The 19,539-nt window shown below is 36.5% G+C and overlaps 1 protein-coding gene across 1 annotated transcript in view; it reads right to left on the bottom strand.

The window, feature by feature from the left end:
• The window catches only part of LOC126055864 (uncharacterized), a 46,310-nt gene extending 31,038 nt beyond the window's left edge, over positions 1-15,272 (bottom strand). The window contains exon 1 of the mRNA XM_049846642.2: positions 15,150-15,272. Coding sequence (XP_049702599.1) covers positions 15,150-15,219 — 70 coding nt within the window. The 5' untranslated portion in view covers positions 15,220-15,272. The remainder of the gene's footprint in view (positions 1-15,149) is intronic.
• Positions 15,273-19,539: the final 4,267 nt, after the last annotated feature.

Raw genomic sequence — 19,539 nt, 5'->3', positions numbered from 1 at the left:
AAACCGTATTGCTGTACGGATGCGAAACATGGAAGGCCACAAAAGACATCTCGCGTAAGCTCCAGGTCTTCGTCAATCGCTGCCTTCGTCGTATTCTCGGTATATACTGGCCCGAGAAAGTCTCCAACATAGAACTGTGGGAACGCTGCGGGGAGACACCGATCGACCAGCAGATCAAACGCCGCAAGTGGAACTGGATCGGCCACACGCTCCGAAGGGACCCCGATCACATCCCGAGGCAAGCCCTAGACTGGAATCCCCAAGGGAAGCGGAAACGTGGCCGCCCTAAACAATCCTGGCGGCGGACGATCATTGCAGAGGCGGCGGCTATAGGCAGAACGTGGAGCGAAATAAAGCGCGAAGCTCAAGACCGAACGCGATGGCGGAGCACTGTGGATGCCCTCTGCCCCATCTAGGGGACATAGGACTCTAAGTCAAGTCACAGCTTAAACATTTTTATGCTAGACTTGCACTCTGAAATAACTGATTTATCATTATTATCAATTTTCAAACGTAAAACAAATCTAAAATGACGTATGAGACTTTGGAAATAGATATAGTGCACCTGTGACATTCATATTATGCACTGATTAAATAACATCTACTGCGTATTTGGCTAGTTTCCCTTTAGATTGGCAATCATAACCGTCTGTGAACATTATTTGTAGATAAAATGTACTTGCACTTTCTATTTACTACATAAATTCACACACAACAACAGTGATATTATACTACACTAAGTATTATTTTTAAGGCGAACGTTGTTGCGAGTGTGACCACGTAATAAATATCTCAAACTAGCCGTTTTTCCGCGGTTTCACTCCCGTGCTGTGGGACCTACTCCCTATACCGGGATTAAATTTTAAATATAGCCTATGTTACTAGGAAAGAGTGTAGCTGTCGAACAGTGAAAGATTTTTTTGAATCGGTTCAGTAGTTTCGGAGCCTTAGGGTACAGACAAAATATGTTTTCTTTTTAGTATATTTGTATAGAATAGAAACGCGAACAAAGTGATAAAGAAAGCACGCCACTAAGCTATTACAGGGGAACAAATTAATCACCGATTATTACAGAGTTGACACGTAATGTCTTGTCCATCCATCACCCTCGCTATTAATTATCGCCAACCCTAACAGGTTCGTCTAAAAGAGCGTCTTGAGATGAATCGAGATGGGCTAGACGGCTCATTGACGGTACGGTACGACCCGGTATTTTTAAACCGCTGAATTAAACCTTAAAATAATGACTGTAAAGTTTAAAATTCAGTGTCTATATTTTGATAGGTAGTAGGTTTTTCTTTCACTAGTGAAAACTGCTAAACATTGAAATTTCAACGGTTTTGCCCTACAATTAAATTGTATTTTTATTCGTAGACTCAAAATATCGTGCCATGGCGACAAAGGCCACCGGGTCTTAGGAGGATATAATTAATGTTGATACGTTGGCGTTAGAAGATTTTTTATCTATCATAAAGTAAGTTCTTTACATCTGATTTAAACAAACTATTTGAACACCAGCGTTGAAAAATAATTTTGTTATTTTTTCTTCGAAGTGCAAAAAATTAATTAAATATTTCCTCAAACGTAAAAACAAACGATATTACTATGAAAACAGTTTAATAACTACTTAATGAAGACTTTCATTAACATGCAAGTGGGTCGCTTATGCATGCATGAATGAATTTATGAAATGAAACTCTGAGACACAGATAGGCGAAGTAAATTGGGTTTTGTACTAGCTATGAATATGTATAAGATTTCACTAATTGGTGGTGACATCGTAAAGTTTATTGGCTGGATTCTATTCATATATATATTCATGGATATCTATGCATGCAGTAGAAGCATTCCGAGTGAACAGGCATGCTGATAAATGCTTATTTCTTCTCTGACTGAGAAGTGGCCGCAGCCCTGCAGTGGGATAAAGAAAAGGCTGATGATTATAGGGCGAAAAAATAGATGAAATTTTTAAAAAATACGAAAAGCTGTTAAATATAAGTTTTTTTTTTGGAACTTTGTTGTATACGTGCATACGTATAAGTTTATAAACTTACTTCAAAGAGCGAAACCAGGTATGCGTTTCCAAGATGGTATGTGCATTTTACCTCATAACCTTACCAAAACTTTTAATACGAAGAGGCTTGCAGAAAATTGAAAAATTCCATGTCACCCATAAAGAAAATAGGTAGCAAGCTTCAACAATGGAAAAGTATGGTAACACGAATTCTTTACCGAAATTCTGAAGCTGTAACATCCAGTGAAACTTGTTCTAAGTTCCCGCGCAAGTTATATGATTAATGACAATCGGAGAACGATGAAAGTATCAAAAATACATCAGTTTCTGCTTTATGAAGAATGCTGATATTGCTTTGCAATGTCTTATAAATTATTTAAGTTGGTACTGTAATTTTCGGGAATTTATTACTCACTTTCGTCAGCTTTCTTAGCAAACTACTACTTGCACCCCGATAAAAAGAAGCGTACTTCGCGTATTGCGATGTAGAAGCTATATTACTGCCAAGTTTCATCAACATCCGCTTAGCCGTTTGCGGGTAACTAACGAAGTAAGAAACACGCGAGAACCTACGCACTCACCAATTTTCACTTTTAAAATGTGTGATGATGTAGGTATGTGGTATACAATAACAGATAACCAACGACCTTAGTAGGTAGTAATAAAATACTTACTAAACTATTAAACTTAATATTGGTGCGTTTAGTGTAGTGTTTGGTGCGTTTGAGCGGATAGAGTAGTTAAATTGGTGAAGATATATTTTACTCTTCCATGTACCTACCTATTTTACGTTTAAACAAAAATATGAATAAGTAAAACAAAACAAAAGTAAACAGATAAAACCCACTCAGTTGTCCGCATAACGAGCTCTACCCACTGTCCCCAGTCAGGCGTGCGTTATTAGATTATTCATTGATAACCCTCCGCTGTAATTACTGAATCGACGGCCATTGAACAACAATGCCATTAGGACAGAACTCCCTAGTGGTATTTAATGTAGGAGCAGTAGTTTCACGTGGTTTCTCTCAGTTCTTGAAAAAAATATTTAAGCTAAGAATCTGAGTTAGATTTATGAGAATATTCTGATGCTAGATATTCATAAACCGAGATTGCAGTTGCAGTTTCGCAGTAATTTTAAAAATGTTCGCTAGATCGAGTATAGTAGGAGAGAAGATACATTTACCTGTCTGTCCTTAGGTCTCATAATTGTACAAAATTTCATGCAAATATTTTTCACCATAAATGGATAATAGATGAGCAGACAAACTTTAGTAACCACACTGTATATGTACCTACTTCATATGATCTAATAAATAATAACTTTTTGTTTGTTTGTTTGTACTCTAAACGCAACTAATCAACCGATTTGAAAAACTTCTTTCACTATTTAACAGCTACACTCTTCCCGAGTAACATAGGCCACATTGTATCCCGGTATGGGCAGTAGTTCCCACGGGACGCGGGTGAAACCGCGGGATAACGGCTATATATATAGAACATGGGATTTATTGATAACCCGAGCCTCCAGTAATGGCTTTATCGACGGTCACTTCAGAACAATAGCTAGTCCCGAGTTATACTTAATTATGTATGTTCTTCATTAAGTGGAGTCCAGATTTAGTACAATTGTTGTTTTAGGACTTGTACAGTGAGCTTTGTAAGGCACTATATGAGTGTTTTAATTGCGGAGGGACTGCTTTTGCTCTTAAAATGAATGTAATTAATATTTAGAACAACGACCTCTTCTAGGATTCTTTGTGAATGTGGTCCATGGCAAATAATTTTAGCCTCTTTACCAAGCAGACACACACTCTTATTTAACACTAGTTCGCGGTTTTGGCCTTCTCCAGTCAGATCTACTTGGCGTATTCAACTATAAAGCTATTCTCGATTAATTGGTTATTTTACACTGAAAGAACAATTCTGATAAGTAGTTCCTAAGATTAGCGTGCTAAATCAACAAACAAACTACATACAGTTTTATAATATTAGATAGTATTGTATTGCTATTTGATTGAAAAACGGAGAAGAAAAGTTACAATAGCAAAAAATATTGTATTTTTCATGAAAGAATAAACAAACCAGTAACAGCATAAAGTGCAAACCGAGTTTATTTCCTTTTGTCTTAGTAAACGTATTTGATTTTAACTTTACCGAGCGTAACAGAATACTCAACTGGAGTTTTTAAAATAAGCTTTAACTTTACGGGCTTAGAGTATACTTTTTATCTTTTTCTTTCACAGTTAAGTTACTGTTTCATAAGTTTTTCAGGTAAATGTAAAGCAGATCAGATGTGGAGGATATATTTTCCAAGAATGAGTAAGGATGCCTTGCCTTACTGCATTCTTGATCTCTCTAAGTAAATGATTGAGATAGTTTAAAATACATTAAAAACACAATAACATCTAATTAAACCTTCAGGAAAAATGTACTCAGGTATTTTGAAAGCTTTTAGTTAAATAAAATTCGGTTAATCAAAGTTTTACGCGACAAATTCATATTTTAACACCAAAATCTGTTAAAAAACAACCGATACCAGTGTTCCACATGTATTTACGTCAAAAAACATTTCTGTTTGAGCTGTCGAAACGAAAATATATCTGATTCGACTCAGTATTGAAATGTGAACAATAAAATGTAAAATATTGCTCACGGCTACCTATGTGTTACAAAAATAGTTTTATATGTGAAACTGTGTTGTCTATGGATCTTTATAACGGTCCCGTATAATTCCACAGGTTGATATTAAGTAAACATTTTTATAGAAAATTTATATCGGTGTAATTCTATTAAGCCATTATAGCAAGAAATGTCTATAGTCATTCCACCGGTGCGTGTAAAGCACTGTGAAACACAAATGTTTCGTCTGGTCTATTTGCTTTAGCAAACAGTAGGTACCTAATTACCTAACAAAATGCGTGATCATAATTAAATTTTGGTTCTTTCATAACCGACTTCCTACAATATTAAAAGTTGGAAAATGTGGTAGACAAAATAGAGGCTGAGTAAACAAAAAATGAGGTGGTACCTATATAATCTGGGAAAAAAAAAAAACAAAAAGAAAATATGCCTTATGTGTAGCTTCTAGTCAGGTTCACGCGATATTCTCAGAAAAAGGATAAGCTCATAAGCAAGGTCTAGGTTAAGATAATAAAATACATACGTGTTTATTCTAGGACTACAGTAGTACCTAGTAATATTAGCCTAGTAAATGTGTTTGACCTGCCGGGACCTTTTTATCAGATTATCTAAGGTTATCATTGCACACGCAAAGATTTAGGTATAAACACACGAAGTTTTGTCTTAGTTTTAATTGCACTGCATTTTATTTAAGTTTTTACCTTATACTACATAATTTTGTATATAACATTTATATAGTTTTTAAGGTATTTATCTATGGGCCATTGATGCCTTAAAATAAAGTTCAGAATAAATAATTTTCTGGTGATATAAATGCTATATCAAAGGGGGAGGCCTATGTTCAGCAGTGGACGTCCTATGGCTGAGATTATGATGATAAATGCTATATGCTACTATAAAACATGATATGTTAGTGCTAGAGTTCTTCTCAAATTGATTCAGTTTTCAGTAGGTTTTGTTTGAAAGGCATCCTGTCTATCTTTAGCTCGTCGAGAAATTCCGTTAAAATAACAATCAATTAGTATAACAGAGTTTATTTTGGACCCCTTTGGAGTGATAAACTAAGACTGTATATTAATTTTCGAAAACGAATAGAAACTATTATTGTAACATAATTTAACATTAAAAGTAAACCAAGAAAAGATAGTCAAGTCAAAACAATAAACCCAAAATTGGGGCACAACTTAAACACATAGATACAATAAAATTCAAAGTAGACATGCATAAGTGGAAACACGAAAACCTAAATAAAACAATAATATCTACCCCTAATATTGGCAGTAAAAAGTTAACAGCAAGAATCAAGGTTTGTACGGAACATGACGAGATCGTAAAAAGTTCAAGTTCCGTGTATAAGTACTTATTTCGTTTATTGCATAAGCGTTTTACGGCTTTTCTCGATATTCTATCATTTTTATGTATCTGTTGTTTTGGGTAAAACATAGGATTTTGACATTGGCCCTTTACAAGTATTGTTAAATATTGGGAACGGCCGTTAGAGTTACTCAAAAAATATTAAAATTGCACTATTAGCACTATCTGTCTGTCTGTCGCGCCTTTGCACTAAAACTACTGAACTGATTTGAATGAAATCTGGGAGCCAGACAGTCTAAAGCTTGATAAAGGACATGTGCCACTTTTTACCCAGCTTTTGAAAGTATATCCCTACGCAACGCTTATGGATTCTCTCGGAAAAGCTCCCAAAGAGAAAGCATGCTCAATTTCCCAACCAGCAATACGTAAATATTTTGATTTTCCTTATAAAAGAGCAAAAGGAATATATCTAGTTAAGGAAACTGCGTGAAATGTACCGAATGTTAGTAGGCAGAGTGCCAGCGATCTGTATTGCGAATTGCTGATGACAAGGCTTACTGAATTGGTGAATACCTTTGTGTTTGTGAATGGGAGATATGGTTCAAGTGATTTATAGCCTTATGTTGTGATTATAGTTTATATATCTAGACTATACCAATAAGCTGAGGAGTTAGTTTGCTTGCTTGCGCTTGGGAACTACTGGTCACATTTGAAACGTTTATTAAGTGTTTATCGAGGCCTATTTATCGATGAAAGCTACAGGCTACTTTATATCCGATTGCGCGAAGAATTTACTATGGGATGCGGATAAAACGGTTGGCGAAAGCTAGTCATAAATAAAAAGTTGGCGACGCATTTTGTTCCGATTTCTCCGCAACATACAGTCCAGGAGCTAGCAAGTAAGTAGGCTTCACTTGAGGGAATCTGAAAATTTGTATTGTACCTCTCCTATATTGCAGGCGAGAACTGGGATTTTAACCAACTTTTAAAATAAAATACCGAAACAAAAATCGTCACATTTTTCTCGTTCCAAACAATACTTCAATTGAGACCAATAAACCACAGCTAGAAACATAAATTCGTCACACATTTTATATCTGCAACTAGGACGTGTCGTGACGAGCGCTCATTCGCTAAAGGTCACAAGAAGCTATCTATCTTCAAACGAAGATAGAAATACACTTCGTTGCGAACAATCTTGGTGCATTTGTTTTTGTTGCTAGAAACTAGCTTGATTTATGTGGCCATGAATTTGAGATAGTGCGCTGGTTTTTATGGCTTTTTCATTTGCTGTTGTGTGGATTTTCTTTTGGGGAGCTTTCAGGAGAGAATAATAGTAAAAAAGTAAGTGTAATATAATTTCGTTACAAAAAGTGTTTTTTTTTTGTGCGGCAATAGCGTACTATTGAAGCTCTTGCGTTTGCTCTTTGCGTATTGATAAGAGGCCCATTAATTTAACGTGCCTTCCAGAACAAGGAGTAACTCGTCAGGAAAATATGGTCACCTATCCACGGACTGATTTGCTGCCTGTCTGCCTGCCTGAACTTTCCTGAACCTCTCTAACTCTCTGGTGTTTAAAGGTTTTTAAACTTTCACGATTTGTACACATATCTCTGGAATCTCTCTTTGATATTTGAAGCACCACCTATACGCCAGTTTAAAAATCAATGTACTTCGGAGCAAATGCTTTTTACTTACACCACATTAACGATGATCGATGTTCCACAACAGTGAGAAATTCTCATTAACACTCGCCCTACATCGAGAGAAGAGGAACATTTCAGCGAGGTATGTTGGGAAAACCTCTTTTCAGGGAGGTCAGTGACCCGAAGGTCAATGACTCTGTACATAGAGCGGTTATTTCCTTAAGCAAACCTTGTTATTTATTGTATACGAACCTCTCTGTGGAGTTGTGTCAATGTTTGGTTTGGATTTGACTGTGGTTGGGAAGGCAAAGGGAACCAGTAAAAATTTTGCGAACCATATACCAATAAGTAGGTATGTGTCTTCTTCATAATGTTTAGTTACCATTCTTCTGTAAGTTATAACGTGATAGTTATGTCATATGAAACATATTTTTACGCATTTTCGATTAGTCTTGTCTCTAACATCATTCATAAAAAAATCGTATTCAAATCTATCTTTTCACCGAATTTTATCTAAATTGCTACCGCTATTTCCATGTGAAAGCTCATCAGACATACAGACAGTCAAACCTTTGCAATTTCACTAGCAATAAAGATTAGAATGATCCTTCGAGATCGTTTGCACATAGTAAGATGGCGCAACACTCGTATCTAAGTAATCCAATAGAACAAAGAATCTTAAGTAAATTCAATTACTAACTAATGCAATACTGTTTGTAAATAAATGCTGCGTTTAATGTGATTACGTAAATGTACGGAATGAATGTCACGGGCGTCAGTTGACATGTCTTAAGGTTAAGAGTTAGTGATTGACGGAATGTGTTTCAAACTCAGACATGAGAGGATTTTAGAAGCTTTTATTTATACTTTTCTATACTAATATAATGCAGAGGAAACTTTTTTATGCTTGTTTGTAAACTATTGAACCGATTTGAAAAATCCTTTCACAGTTGAAAGACTACAATCTTCCCCAGCAACATAGTTTATATTATATAAATCTCGGTAAAGTCAATCGTTACCACGAGACGGGTATGTAGGTACTAAGGTACTATGTTAGTCTGAAGTTACTCAAAAGACCAAAAGATGTTTCATGTAAAACAATAATATTATCAAATTCTTACGCTGTCCCAACTTATTACCTCTATTTGGAGTCGTTGTCGTTGCAGCATGTCCTCTTATTCCATACCTTCCTATCTGACGTCATCCCACATTCAACACTATCTAAAGGTGTACCCATAATCAACTTTAATCATCCATCCGTCATTTCTTTGGACTTCCTCTTTTTATGCTATGGGCTAAACTATGGTAAAAATAAATAAGAATACTGTTTTCTGAATGAAGAGACAGAATAAGTTACTATAGACGATGTTATTACTCCGTGACACACTTGATAAGTTTGCCAAAATAGTGAATCTTAACCTACCTCAACATGATTGTTTGTAGCCATCTCTCTATGAAGACTACAAACAAATGTCTGACGTAACTGTCTATACGGTTCGACAGTTTCTTTGTATTGTAGGTGTCAGCATTTTTCATATAGAATACCTACATTTGAATGGATACTGGCTGTTTTCTGCGGTTTCACCTGTGTTCCGGGGAACTACTTAACGCATTGGAATAAAAGTACTATATGTCCTTTCGTTTTTAATCGGTTCAGTTGTTCGTTGAAAGCACGACAAACGGACAGACATAGTTACTTTCACAGTTTAAAAGGATTTCCGGAATCTATACGGTAACTTTGGCCGTATAGTTTAAGTATATTTATTTATTCAGATAGTAGGTGTAAGTAGTTAGTGTAAACCTAGAATTTCCTTACAAATTGCTAAAGATTCTTCAGCGTCAATCCCCACAAAATCTCAGCTTACCCAACGTCGCAAAAGAAAGTGAAGCAAACAAAACAAACAATAAATCACAAAGATACACAAAGTACATTGAATAAATAAATAGTGTTTCACTGCGGGCTCCCAAACCGCGGGTGACCTAGTTCCCAAATCTCACAAGTTGGGGGAAAAACGCACTTAAGAGCGTGTACGTCAACCGCGCGCCATTTGGCCTAAAATGGTACTTTTCAAACCACTGTTTCTCAGTAACTACTTATCCTATAACTATGTTATTTTTTAATAACGCAAGGTAATTTCACTGTCTATATAGTTAATTGAACATACATTTCAATTTGTGTAGTTTAAATACTTAAAACCCCTATAACGTAACAGATGTTTTATAAAATTCCCGTTCAGCGTCTATTTCGAAGCTTAAATTCATGTGAAAACAGTGGCAAATCTAATCATATTTATTTTTTTACTCATAGACGAAATCCCCATGCCTATAGTTAGTTGAAAACATTTTTTGATTTAGGTCTCTATCTTTCAGAAAAAAATATTTTAACAATGTGAAAAATTGTGAATTTCAAATGCTTTTTTTACCTATCTATCTTACTTAATTTAATATAACAATTATTTACTATAGTAATATAACTCTTTCTTTAAAACATAAACTTTATATTATAATTTAATCTCTCGTTTTTATTTTTTTATAAATTATTTAAAAACTACTATAAAACGCTGCACGCGAGTCAACTCAAACCAGACCGCCGCAAGGCTTCACAGAGAGACGTGTCGCTCCGTCACATCGCGTAGGGTGAATAACCTCTGCCGTGAATACCGAGAATAGAGTACATTTCAAGCGCGACCAACAAATCTTGATACATTACTATTTTATTTAAAGCTCAATTTTGAAGCATATTTTTTTTATCGATTGAGTTGAAATTTTGTTTGAATGTTCAGTTTTAATGACAATGTATGATTCTATATCCAATATGGCGGTATACCCAAGATGGAGAAAAAAATGTTTTTAATGCATTCCTACGATATGGGTATCAAATGAAAGGGCTTGCTATGAATAACTCGAAAAAAAATGTGTCGCGAGTCTAAATCCAATATGGCGGACTCCTTAGGCTAGAAATCACTTATTGCAGATGTCTGTTACCAATCGAGCTATATTTTTTTTTTTTTCATTTTGGATGTACCCAAATTTTGACTTTTGATCTCGAATAACTTTTGAAGCATATAGGATAGATAACTTAAAACTTAATTTGCAATGGTAAACCCAAGCTCTTCACCAATATTTGGCTTTCCGGCAATTGTTGTTATTTGACCACAATTTTTCGGTCTGGATGGACTGGACCATTCATATAAACAATCAATTTTTCAAATCGGTCCAGGCGTCTTTGAGAAATCGAGAACAATCAAATTGAGAACAATCACAAAACAATCTAATTGAAACCTCCTCCTTTCTTTTTTTGAAATCGGTTAAAATACAGAAACTCTTAACATTGTCATTAATCATCAGTCGACTATTTAGTACTGTTGAAAATTGTATGTAATATACAGAAAGTCCTCAAAACCAAGGTTTTCATAGGTGCCCGATTTTTTTGCAAAAGAGTGTAAGTATTAACGACTTATTTTCATGCTTTTATATTTTAGACATCCATAGACTTACACTATTTTCCCGCTATTAACTATGTACTAAATAATATATTTTTTGTTCTACCAATTTCACTCGAAAGGATCAAAATGGTTTGTGTGACTATACGTGAAGTATGATAGGCACGCACACAGCCGCGACGCTAGTCTGCGCGGTTTTTTGCGTTGAATTACCTAAAGTTGACATCGCGCGCCGAGCCAGGCCTCTGTCACTCGACGTACTTGCGCGCGATAAATGCCTACTGCTCGCTGGGTTACCGGTGGCCCCACGCGGCACAGGGCTTTCGACAGACGCGCGCGTTTTATGTTTATTATTTTTATTTGTGAACATGACGACCTCTGGCCAGTTATGTGCTGTGCTTGGTTGCAGATAGGGCTGCCATTTCGAATTTCGCCAAACCCGGACAAATATTTAAAAAAACCCGGACATTTGGCGTAAATAGCATTTTTTCCCCGGACGAGTCCGATTTTTTTTGTTTAACAAAACAAGACCTAATTTTTAATATTACCATATTACTTAAATTCAATGAGGTCTTTCCTTACATGAAAAGTCAGGGCCTCTCTAGCTCATGTAGTACCTAGTATTGAAAGATTGTGACTTAATGTATTTCGAAGGTCATAATTAAGAAAGCTCATATGGAAACTAGGAGTTACCTTCTTGATAGGTTAGACAAAAAAATGTTGAAAAATACAAACAACTGTAAAGTGAAGTCGCCGCGAGCGCAGCGAGCGCGAAAATTTTTGAGTTTTGGGTCACTAAAGCACCTAAACTTGTATAATAAAAAAATCCGCAAAGTGAAGAGGCCGCAAGCGAAGCGAGCGCAAAATTTTTTGAATATTAGGATATTAAAGTAGCTAAACGTAAAAAAAAATGTGTTAAGAAAAGAAGCCGCGAGCGAAGCGAGCGCGAAAATTTTGGAGTTTTGGGACACTTCGACTACTGCACTATTAGGCGCCCGGGTAATTTGCATACCCAGGCACCATAGGTTAAGATGGCCCTATGAAAAATGTCCGGGTTTTCCCCGGACACTTCTTGAAACCCCGCCCGGACGGCCCCCGGACGGCCTCCAAACGAGGACAAATCCGGGGAAACCCGGACGGATGGCAGCCCTAGTTGCAGATCAAGTAAAAGAAAAAATATAAAGCTTTCGTTTTTCCGTTTACCTAGAGATGTAGACAGGTCAGATATTGTTAATTTTTTATTTGGTTTTTAAAATTATCTAATAAACTGAAGAACTATTTTGATTTGTGTAGGTGTATATGTGACTATTGTAGGAAAATATAAAGGTTTCCTATTATATATGTATAGGCATTTAAAAATATTTTATACCTATGTATAAATATAAATATAAAGTAAAAATACTTATCTTCTTTGTCATTTTAAAAATAAGCGACTTACTTTAGATATTTAAATTATAGATACTTATACCTTATACTTAGTTATACATGCAATGATTACCGAGTTTTGTAGCTAAAAACATTTCGAGTATAAGTAGGTATAGTTCTCGTCCAACTAAATGGCTTGGAACATTGCATATATCGCTGCGCAGAAACAAATTTTGGGTAAGTAGGTATGTATCAGCGGTCAGCGGTGTTGTGCCAGGGGTAATAGGTAAGTATAGAATACTTGCGTGTTCTGTGCTCGAAAAGTAGTTGGGCACCTCCATTGATTTGGGAAGTCAGTTACAAATAAGCGTAACTTTGTTTCCCTATTTAATTGTAAGAGGCAACCCTACGCTCGTTGTCGGCACGGTCGCGGTCACTGAACTGTGCGCTATCGCATTGAAATAACAATCGAGCGCTGGAGCTTTTAAGGTTTATTTTCTAACGCAGCTATGAATTTGTAGGTAGTTTGGGAACTTGTAGGTGCTTATAACAGTAGGTATGGACTTTTTTGTATGGAGTGATTTATCTGTTACGTAGTAACTATTATATAATCTGTGGCCGAGCGTACACGCTCTTAATTTATATTTCATTGTCGTGGCAGACAGATTGAGTGAACTATCGTTAGCAGATAAGAGGAAAATTGTGTGAAAAGAAATACTGGAAAAACTAGGTACTTAGTTACCTACATATTTTTTAAGGAAGATAGATATTTATGTGGCAGTATTGTATGTATTCAATGGAATATTTATATGATTGAATAATTAAAAACTTTAAAAACTAATTTTGTAGATAAGGCTGGCTTCTGTTAGCAGTGTCATCTGTGTGTTGTGGGAACTACATGTAGTTCCTTCGGATAAAAAAGCCTATAGCTTTCCTCAATACATAGGCTATGTATCTTTTTTTTTCAAAATAGGCCCAGCAGAGGTTCCCGAGATTAGCGTATTTAAACAAAAGAAAATCTGCACCTTTATGATATTAGGATTCATTGAAAAAAATCTGGCTAAACATACCTAGGTATTAGATATCTAGAGAAAGATTTCTCTTAAAAATTAATACACAAACCATAGATAAAGGTACTCAGCCACCGGTCAAAGGACAGACAGCATATTTAATGAAACAGCCAGGATGAACTACTAAACTAGGTTCACTGTAGTTTGCCATTAAACTACAGTTTGTTTATGTTCAGGCTCGGTTAGTTGACCTAAAGTCTACTTAACTAGTATACTGACTGAACCTTAATTAGAATAACTTGGTAATTAACTACGCGATAGTTGTTAATTAGGTGGTGGAATAAGAGGCTGGAGATTAGTTTTCTTATTAAAAAAATATGCTTAGGTATGTGGTCGAATTGAAAATCTCCTTCTTTTTGGGGAGTTGGTTAAAAATAGACTTGGTAACGACTTGGTAAACAATACATGTATGTTGCCGTCAAATAGGTATGTCAATTTTAACAAACGTGCAGTCAAATCCTCGTCTACTATTGTTAAAGTGTACTTGTACAATAATCTGCCCTATAAGTCCACCACTTTTAATAAAATCTCTCCTAGAGAGCTATTATTAACAATTTATTTTTAATCGAAACTATAAAGTTTTATAATTATTGCTTTAATATTGTTTGCTTGATTACCATGTCTTAGTTTTAAGATTGTGTTGTCTATATTCTTTGTTGGAAGTCTATTAAATAAATATCGTAAAAAGTACTTTCCAAATTGGGTTTAATTATTACCACTGCAGTACTATCCAAACTTCAACATGACCTAAATAAACAAAAAAAAAAATAAAGAAAAACACCAAAACCTCTTTTGTAATTCAGACACCCGTTCCATATTCAAACGAAGTTTAGTTTTTAATGTAATCATCTAGAGCTGCATCAAACTCGTTTAGTTGCCAGTTTCAATTTGCACGAGTACCTATGCAGCATTTGTTATGCAGATAGATTCAGTTGCGTCTGTTTATTCTTTTAGCGAGCTTTATTTATGCTGCGGTGAGAAATAACAAGCTTTTGAAGTCATTTTATATTAATTCGTACCTAGTTTTATACGTAATTGGATAATTTATAACAACAACCAATCGATTCTATGTATGAAAGTGTATCAATAAAAAAAACACAACCAACCTTTTTATAAAAACTGGATAGTTAATTAGGTTAAAACCTTTTTAATTGCTGGTAATAATCCGTTTTTGTAGGTAATTTATAGTTCTAATTTTGAAAGTTTCGAATTTTGAATACAGGTCGTTGTCATTAGTAACTAGAGCGAAAGGTCGGGTTTATTGTCTAGACGAGTATTGTCAGGATTAGGAATTCATAGTTTAAATCTAGATTAGTCCTTTCATTTTCAAGCTTAAACTAAAAGCCGGCTTAAAACTAGGTTAGACTGTATTAATATTAAAACGCTCAAATATTTAAATTACTTCCAGAAATGTAATAAGTTCAAAAAATATACTCCCTGTTATAATACTCAAACCATACATAAAAACAATTTTTAATTCATATACCATCACTGAAAACTGTAAAACATTTCCAACTTAAAAAAAAAACAACAGCCGCTATACGAAACCTTTCACAACAATATTGCCACGATAAAAAAATAAAATACCACTAAATAAAAAATGGAAATAAAGAATGGAATTTTATTTTGTATTTGAATGTTTGAATTCGGAACTCACCGACGAGCGCGGCGAGTACCGCGAGCGTGGCGGTGGCGAGCGCGGCCGTGGCGGGCGCGGCGCGAGGCATGACTGCCGGAGATTCGCCGGAATGTTGCCAGCTGTGACGTGGGAAAACTGACGATTTTCTTGGTGGGGAAATTATGCTGTAGTGTGTGAGTTTTTATTGGTGTCTTGTTCAAGATATGAATGTCTTCAGATTGCGTTGAGAAAGTATGACGTGGGTTGGAAAAAAGCTTTTCAACTGTGCGCACAGTGGACAGAAACTTTAACACAGTTAAGTTTATCGTTCCAATATGATACTGTTAACTTTGCATTTTTTTACTACTAAGCACAAACCCGTATCAACAATCACAAACGTTAAAACGAACTTAAATATTACGCCAATCTTCACAATACCACAAACTTTACAAAATTTTTCAATTTTACCTCGCAAGCCTACATTTTTCTTCACCCTGGCAATAGCACAAAGTCGCACGCTCGCCGCACGCGGCCGCAGCACGCCCCGCGCCCCGCGCCCCCGAATGCGGCACTGCGCTCTGTGACGACTCCACGGTGGCTGTAGCTCCAATGTTGTGGGGGATACGATATTGTGGAGTACGTCACGATATTTTACTTCTTTTTAAGGGTTCCGTACCCTTGGGGTAAAACGGGACACTATTCTTTTCGCTCCGCTGCCCGTCCGTCCGTTTGACACCAGGCTGTATCATGAACCGTGATGGAGAGTTGAAATTTTCACAGATGATGTATTTCTGTTGCCACTATAACAACAAATACTGAAAACTAGAATATTAAAATAAATATTTTGGGGGGCTCCCATACAACATACGTAATTTTTTTACTCATTTTCTTCCGACTCGCACTTGGCCGATTTTTTTTCTGCTTGCCTTTGGTAATAGTGCAAGCCTCCTTTATTGTTAGGCTTTAAGTAATATCTGATAAATGGTTTGTATACTTAACCATCTCTAGCGACCAGTACGTCGATTCTATCAAATTCGAACAACAACTCGCATCTCACTTCACTTTTTACTTCGCTATTCACTCTCACTTGACATTCGGATCAAAACGTTCTAAATGTCATCTCGACGACGCTGACGCTCGAAAGTGTAGCGCTAGTGTAGTAACTCACGGCGGATTCAGATGTGAAGTTTAGAGTGAAGCTTATAGAATCACACTGCAGGCTCTCATGCTAGAGGGAGAGATTGTGGGTGAAACCGCTGGTGGAGCTGATCATTGATATTTTTAGAGGCACGTTATATAAAGATTAAGCTATACCCGATTAACGAATTCATCAATTTATTGTTCCTATTTAGTAATTGAAATACCGCATTTGACAAATAATAAAAAGCTCGCAATAAGAAACAATGTTACCGCGCTCTCGTGTGTGATACAGGCACATTCATCTTACACTAGCTCACAGCTCTGCTCATCACCTGCGGATAGATAGCGACATGCTGTCTAACAGTTACTGGTACTTGTGTGTTTGTTAACTGTTGATAGTGAATAAGAAACAATGTTACCGCGCTCTCGTGTGTGATACAGGCACATTCATCTTACACTAGCTCACAGCTCTGCTCATCACCTGCGGATAGATAGCGACATGCTGTCTAACTGTTACTAGTACTTGTGTGTTTGTTAACTGTTGATAGTGAATAAGAAACAATGTTACCGCGCTCTCGTGTGTGATACAGGCACATTCATCTTACACTAGCTCACAGCTCTGCTCATCACCTGCGGATAGATAGCGACATGCTGTCTAACTGTTACTAGTACTTGTGTGTTTGTTAACTGTTGATAGTGAATAAGAAACAATGTTACCGCGCTCTCGTGTGTGATACAGGCACATTCATCTTACACTAGCTCACAGCTCTGCTCATCACCTGCGGATAGATAGCGACATGCTGTCTAACTGTTACTAGTACTTGTGTGTTTGTTAACTGTTGATAGTGAATAAGAAACAATGTTACCGCGCTCTCGTGTGTGATACAGGCACATTCATCTTACACTAGCTCACAGCTCTGCTCATCACCTGCGGATAGATAGCGACATGCTGTCTAACTGTTACTAGTACTTGTGTGTTTGTTAACTGTTGATAGTGAATAAGAAACAATGTTACCGCGCTCTCGTGTGTGATACAGGCACATTCATCTTACACTAGCTCACAGCTCTGCTCATCACCTGCGGATAGATAGCGACATGCTGTCTAACTGTTACTAGTACTTGTGTGTTTGTTAACTGTTGATAGTGAATAAGAAACAATGTTACCGCGCTCTCGTGTGTGATACAGGCACATTCATCTTACACTAGCTCACAGCTCTGCTCATCACCTGCGGATAGATAGCGACATGCTGTCTAACTGTTACTAGTACTTGTGTGTTTGTTAACTGTTGATAGTGAATAAGAAACAATGTTACCGCGCTCTCGTGTGTGATACAGGCACATTCATCTTACACTAGCTCACAGCTCTGCTCATCACCTGCGGATAGATAGCGACATGCTGTCTAACTGTTACTAGTACTTGTGTGTTTGTTAACTGTTGATAGTGAATAAGAAACAATGTTACCGCGCTCTCGTGTGTGATACAGGCACATTCATCTTACACTAGCTCACAGCTCTGCTCATCACCTGCGGATAGATAGCGACATGCTGTCTAACTGTTACTAGTACTTGTAGCTCTATTACTTATTTATTTGTTCATACTTAACTGTTTTAATAAAATCTGTATTATCTGAAAGTATAGCAAATGGTAAACTTATTTATTTTTTTAATCATCATCAAAATTTTGATAAAGACAGTTAAGTATATTTCTTTTTACCTACATAATATATGAGCATTCCTATTATCTATTTGTTGCTCATTAAATACCCAACCACCTAATGCTAAAGATATACAAATGACATCCAATAATTTTACATACCATACGAAACATGGAAACCCATCATCGTCTTCCTGCGCTTATTCCAATTTACGGCAGGCACAGCATACTTTCTGCTTTCATACTCTTTCTATCTGCTGTCATCTCACAAGTAAAATTCTTTCTTGCCATATCGAACTTCACATAATCCATCCATCGTTTCTTTGGTAGTCCTCTTCCACTATATCCATTCACATGGAAACGTGGACTATATAAATAGGTAATATGATAATTTACCTCCCATTAAAATTATACATAAGTACTTGTATTTTGAAGGTTATAAATAAAACGGTGTGACCTCCAAATATTAATTTTATATTTCTTGTATAAAACGCTCTGTTAATTTTTGATACACCATGTTGTGTAAATTGGGAACATAATTTATTGCGGGTTCCGTGCCGTGAAATGGATATAATAAAAACTAGTCAAGCGTGAGTTGGACGTAGATAGCTAAAGTTCCGTATGTTGGGAAGATTTTTCGAGGAGTGAGCAAGCCGAGGCAACAACTGGGTTTTGCAATACAGGGATTTATTTCATGGTACTATACCTACTATTCTTTTAATAAAATTCCTAACCTAATCTTTAAGTTTCTCTGATACCACTGTTTTCATGTCAGTGTCAGATAACCCATTTATTGAGGGACGCTTAAACTCAAACTACTTCTTCTTCATTAACTAAAACTAGGTATATACTTCTGGCAGGTCTGGTAGCAGGATGAAAAGTGGCCTATCTGTACATATGTTATTCTGATGTATAAGTTATATTACTTCCAAGTTTTATCAAAATTCGTTCGTCAGTTTGCGCATGAAGAAGTAACAAACATAAACACATTATCACCTTCATAATTTAGAGTGAAAATTTGTCTAGATCCTGATTATAACGTCACCTGTAATTACAGCCGTACAGCGCTGTATAGCTAGCTCAAGCGCACATAATGAGACGCCTTCAAAGAGACGAGTCCGCTTTCAGCAGCTTTTTCACAAGCGCTTTTTTAGCTGGATGGTTGTTTTTTTGTTAGAACTTCTTTTAATCTCAGTTGACAGAGTTTTTTTGCACTGCCTTGTAATGAGAGGTTAAACTGTAGGTCCCGGCTGTCATTTGAACATCTTTGGCAGTCCTTACAGGTAATGAGAAGCCAGTAAGTCTGACAAACAGTCTAACCAAGGGGTACTGGGTTGCCCGGGTAACTGGGTTGAGGAGGCCAGATAGGCAGTTGCTCCTTGTTAAACACTAGTACTCTGCTGCTGCTGGTTAGACTGGAAGCCGGCCCTAACATAGTTGGGAAAAGGCTCGGTAGATGATGATGACACTTCCCGAGTAACTTTGGCTTTATTTTATCTCGGTACCGGCAGTAGTTAAGAAATCGGTTAGTACTAAATAAGTACTATTAACCCCTAAAGGTAGACTAATCGACTAATTATTATAGGCATTGACCTCTCAGGGTTGTTTATTTGCGGTTGCCTAGCAACGCACCCT

Source organism: Helicoverpa armigera, chromosome 17, assembly GCF_030705265.1.
Source record: "Helicoverpa armigera isolate CAAS_96S chromosome 17, ASM3070526v1, whole genome shotgun sequence".
In the NCBI taxonomy this organism is placed as follows: Eukaryota; Metazoa; Arthropoda; class Insecta; order Lepidoptera; family Noctuidae; genus Helicoverpa; species Helicoverpa armigera.
Note: the sequence above shows the minus strand (reverse complement) of the source record. Positions and strands in the feature narration are given on the sequence as shown.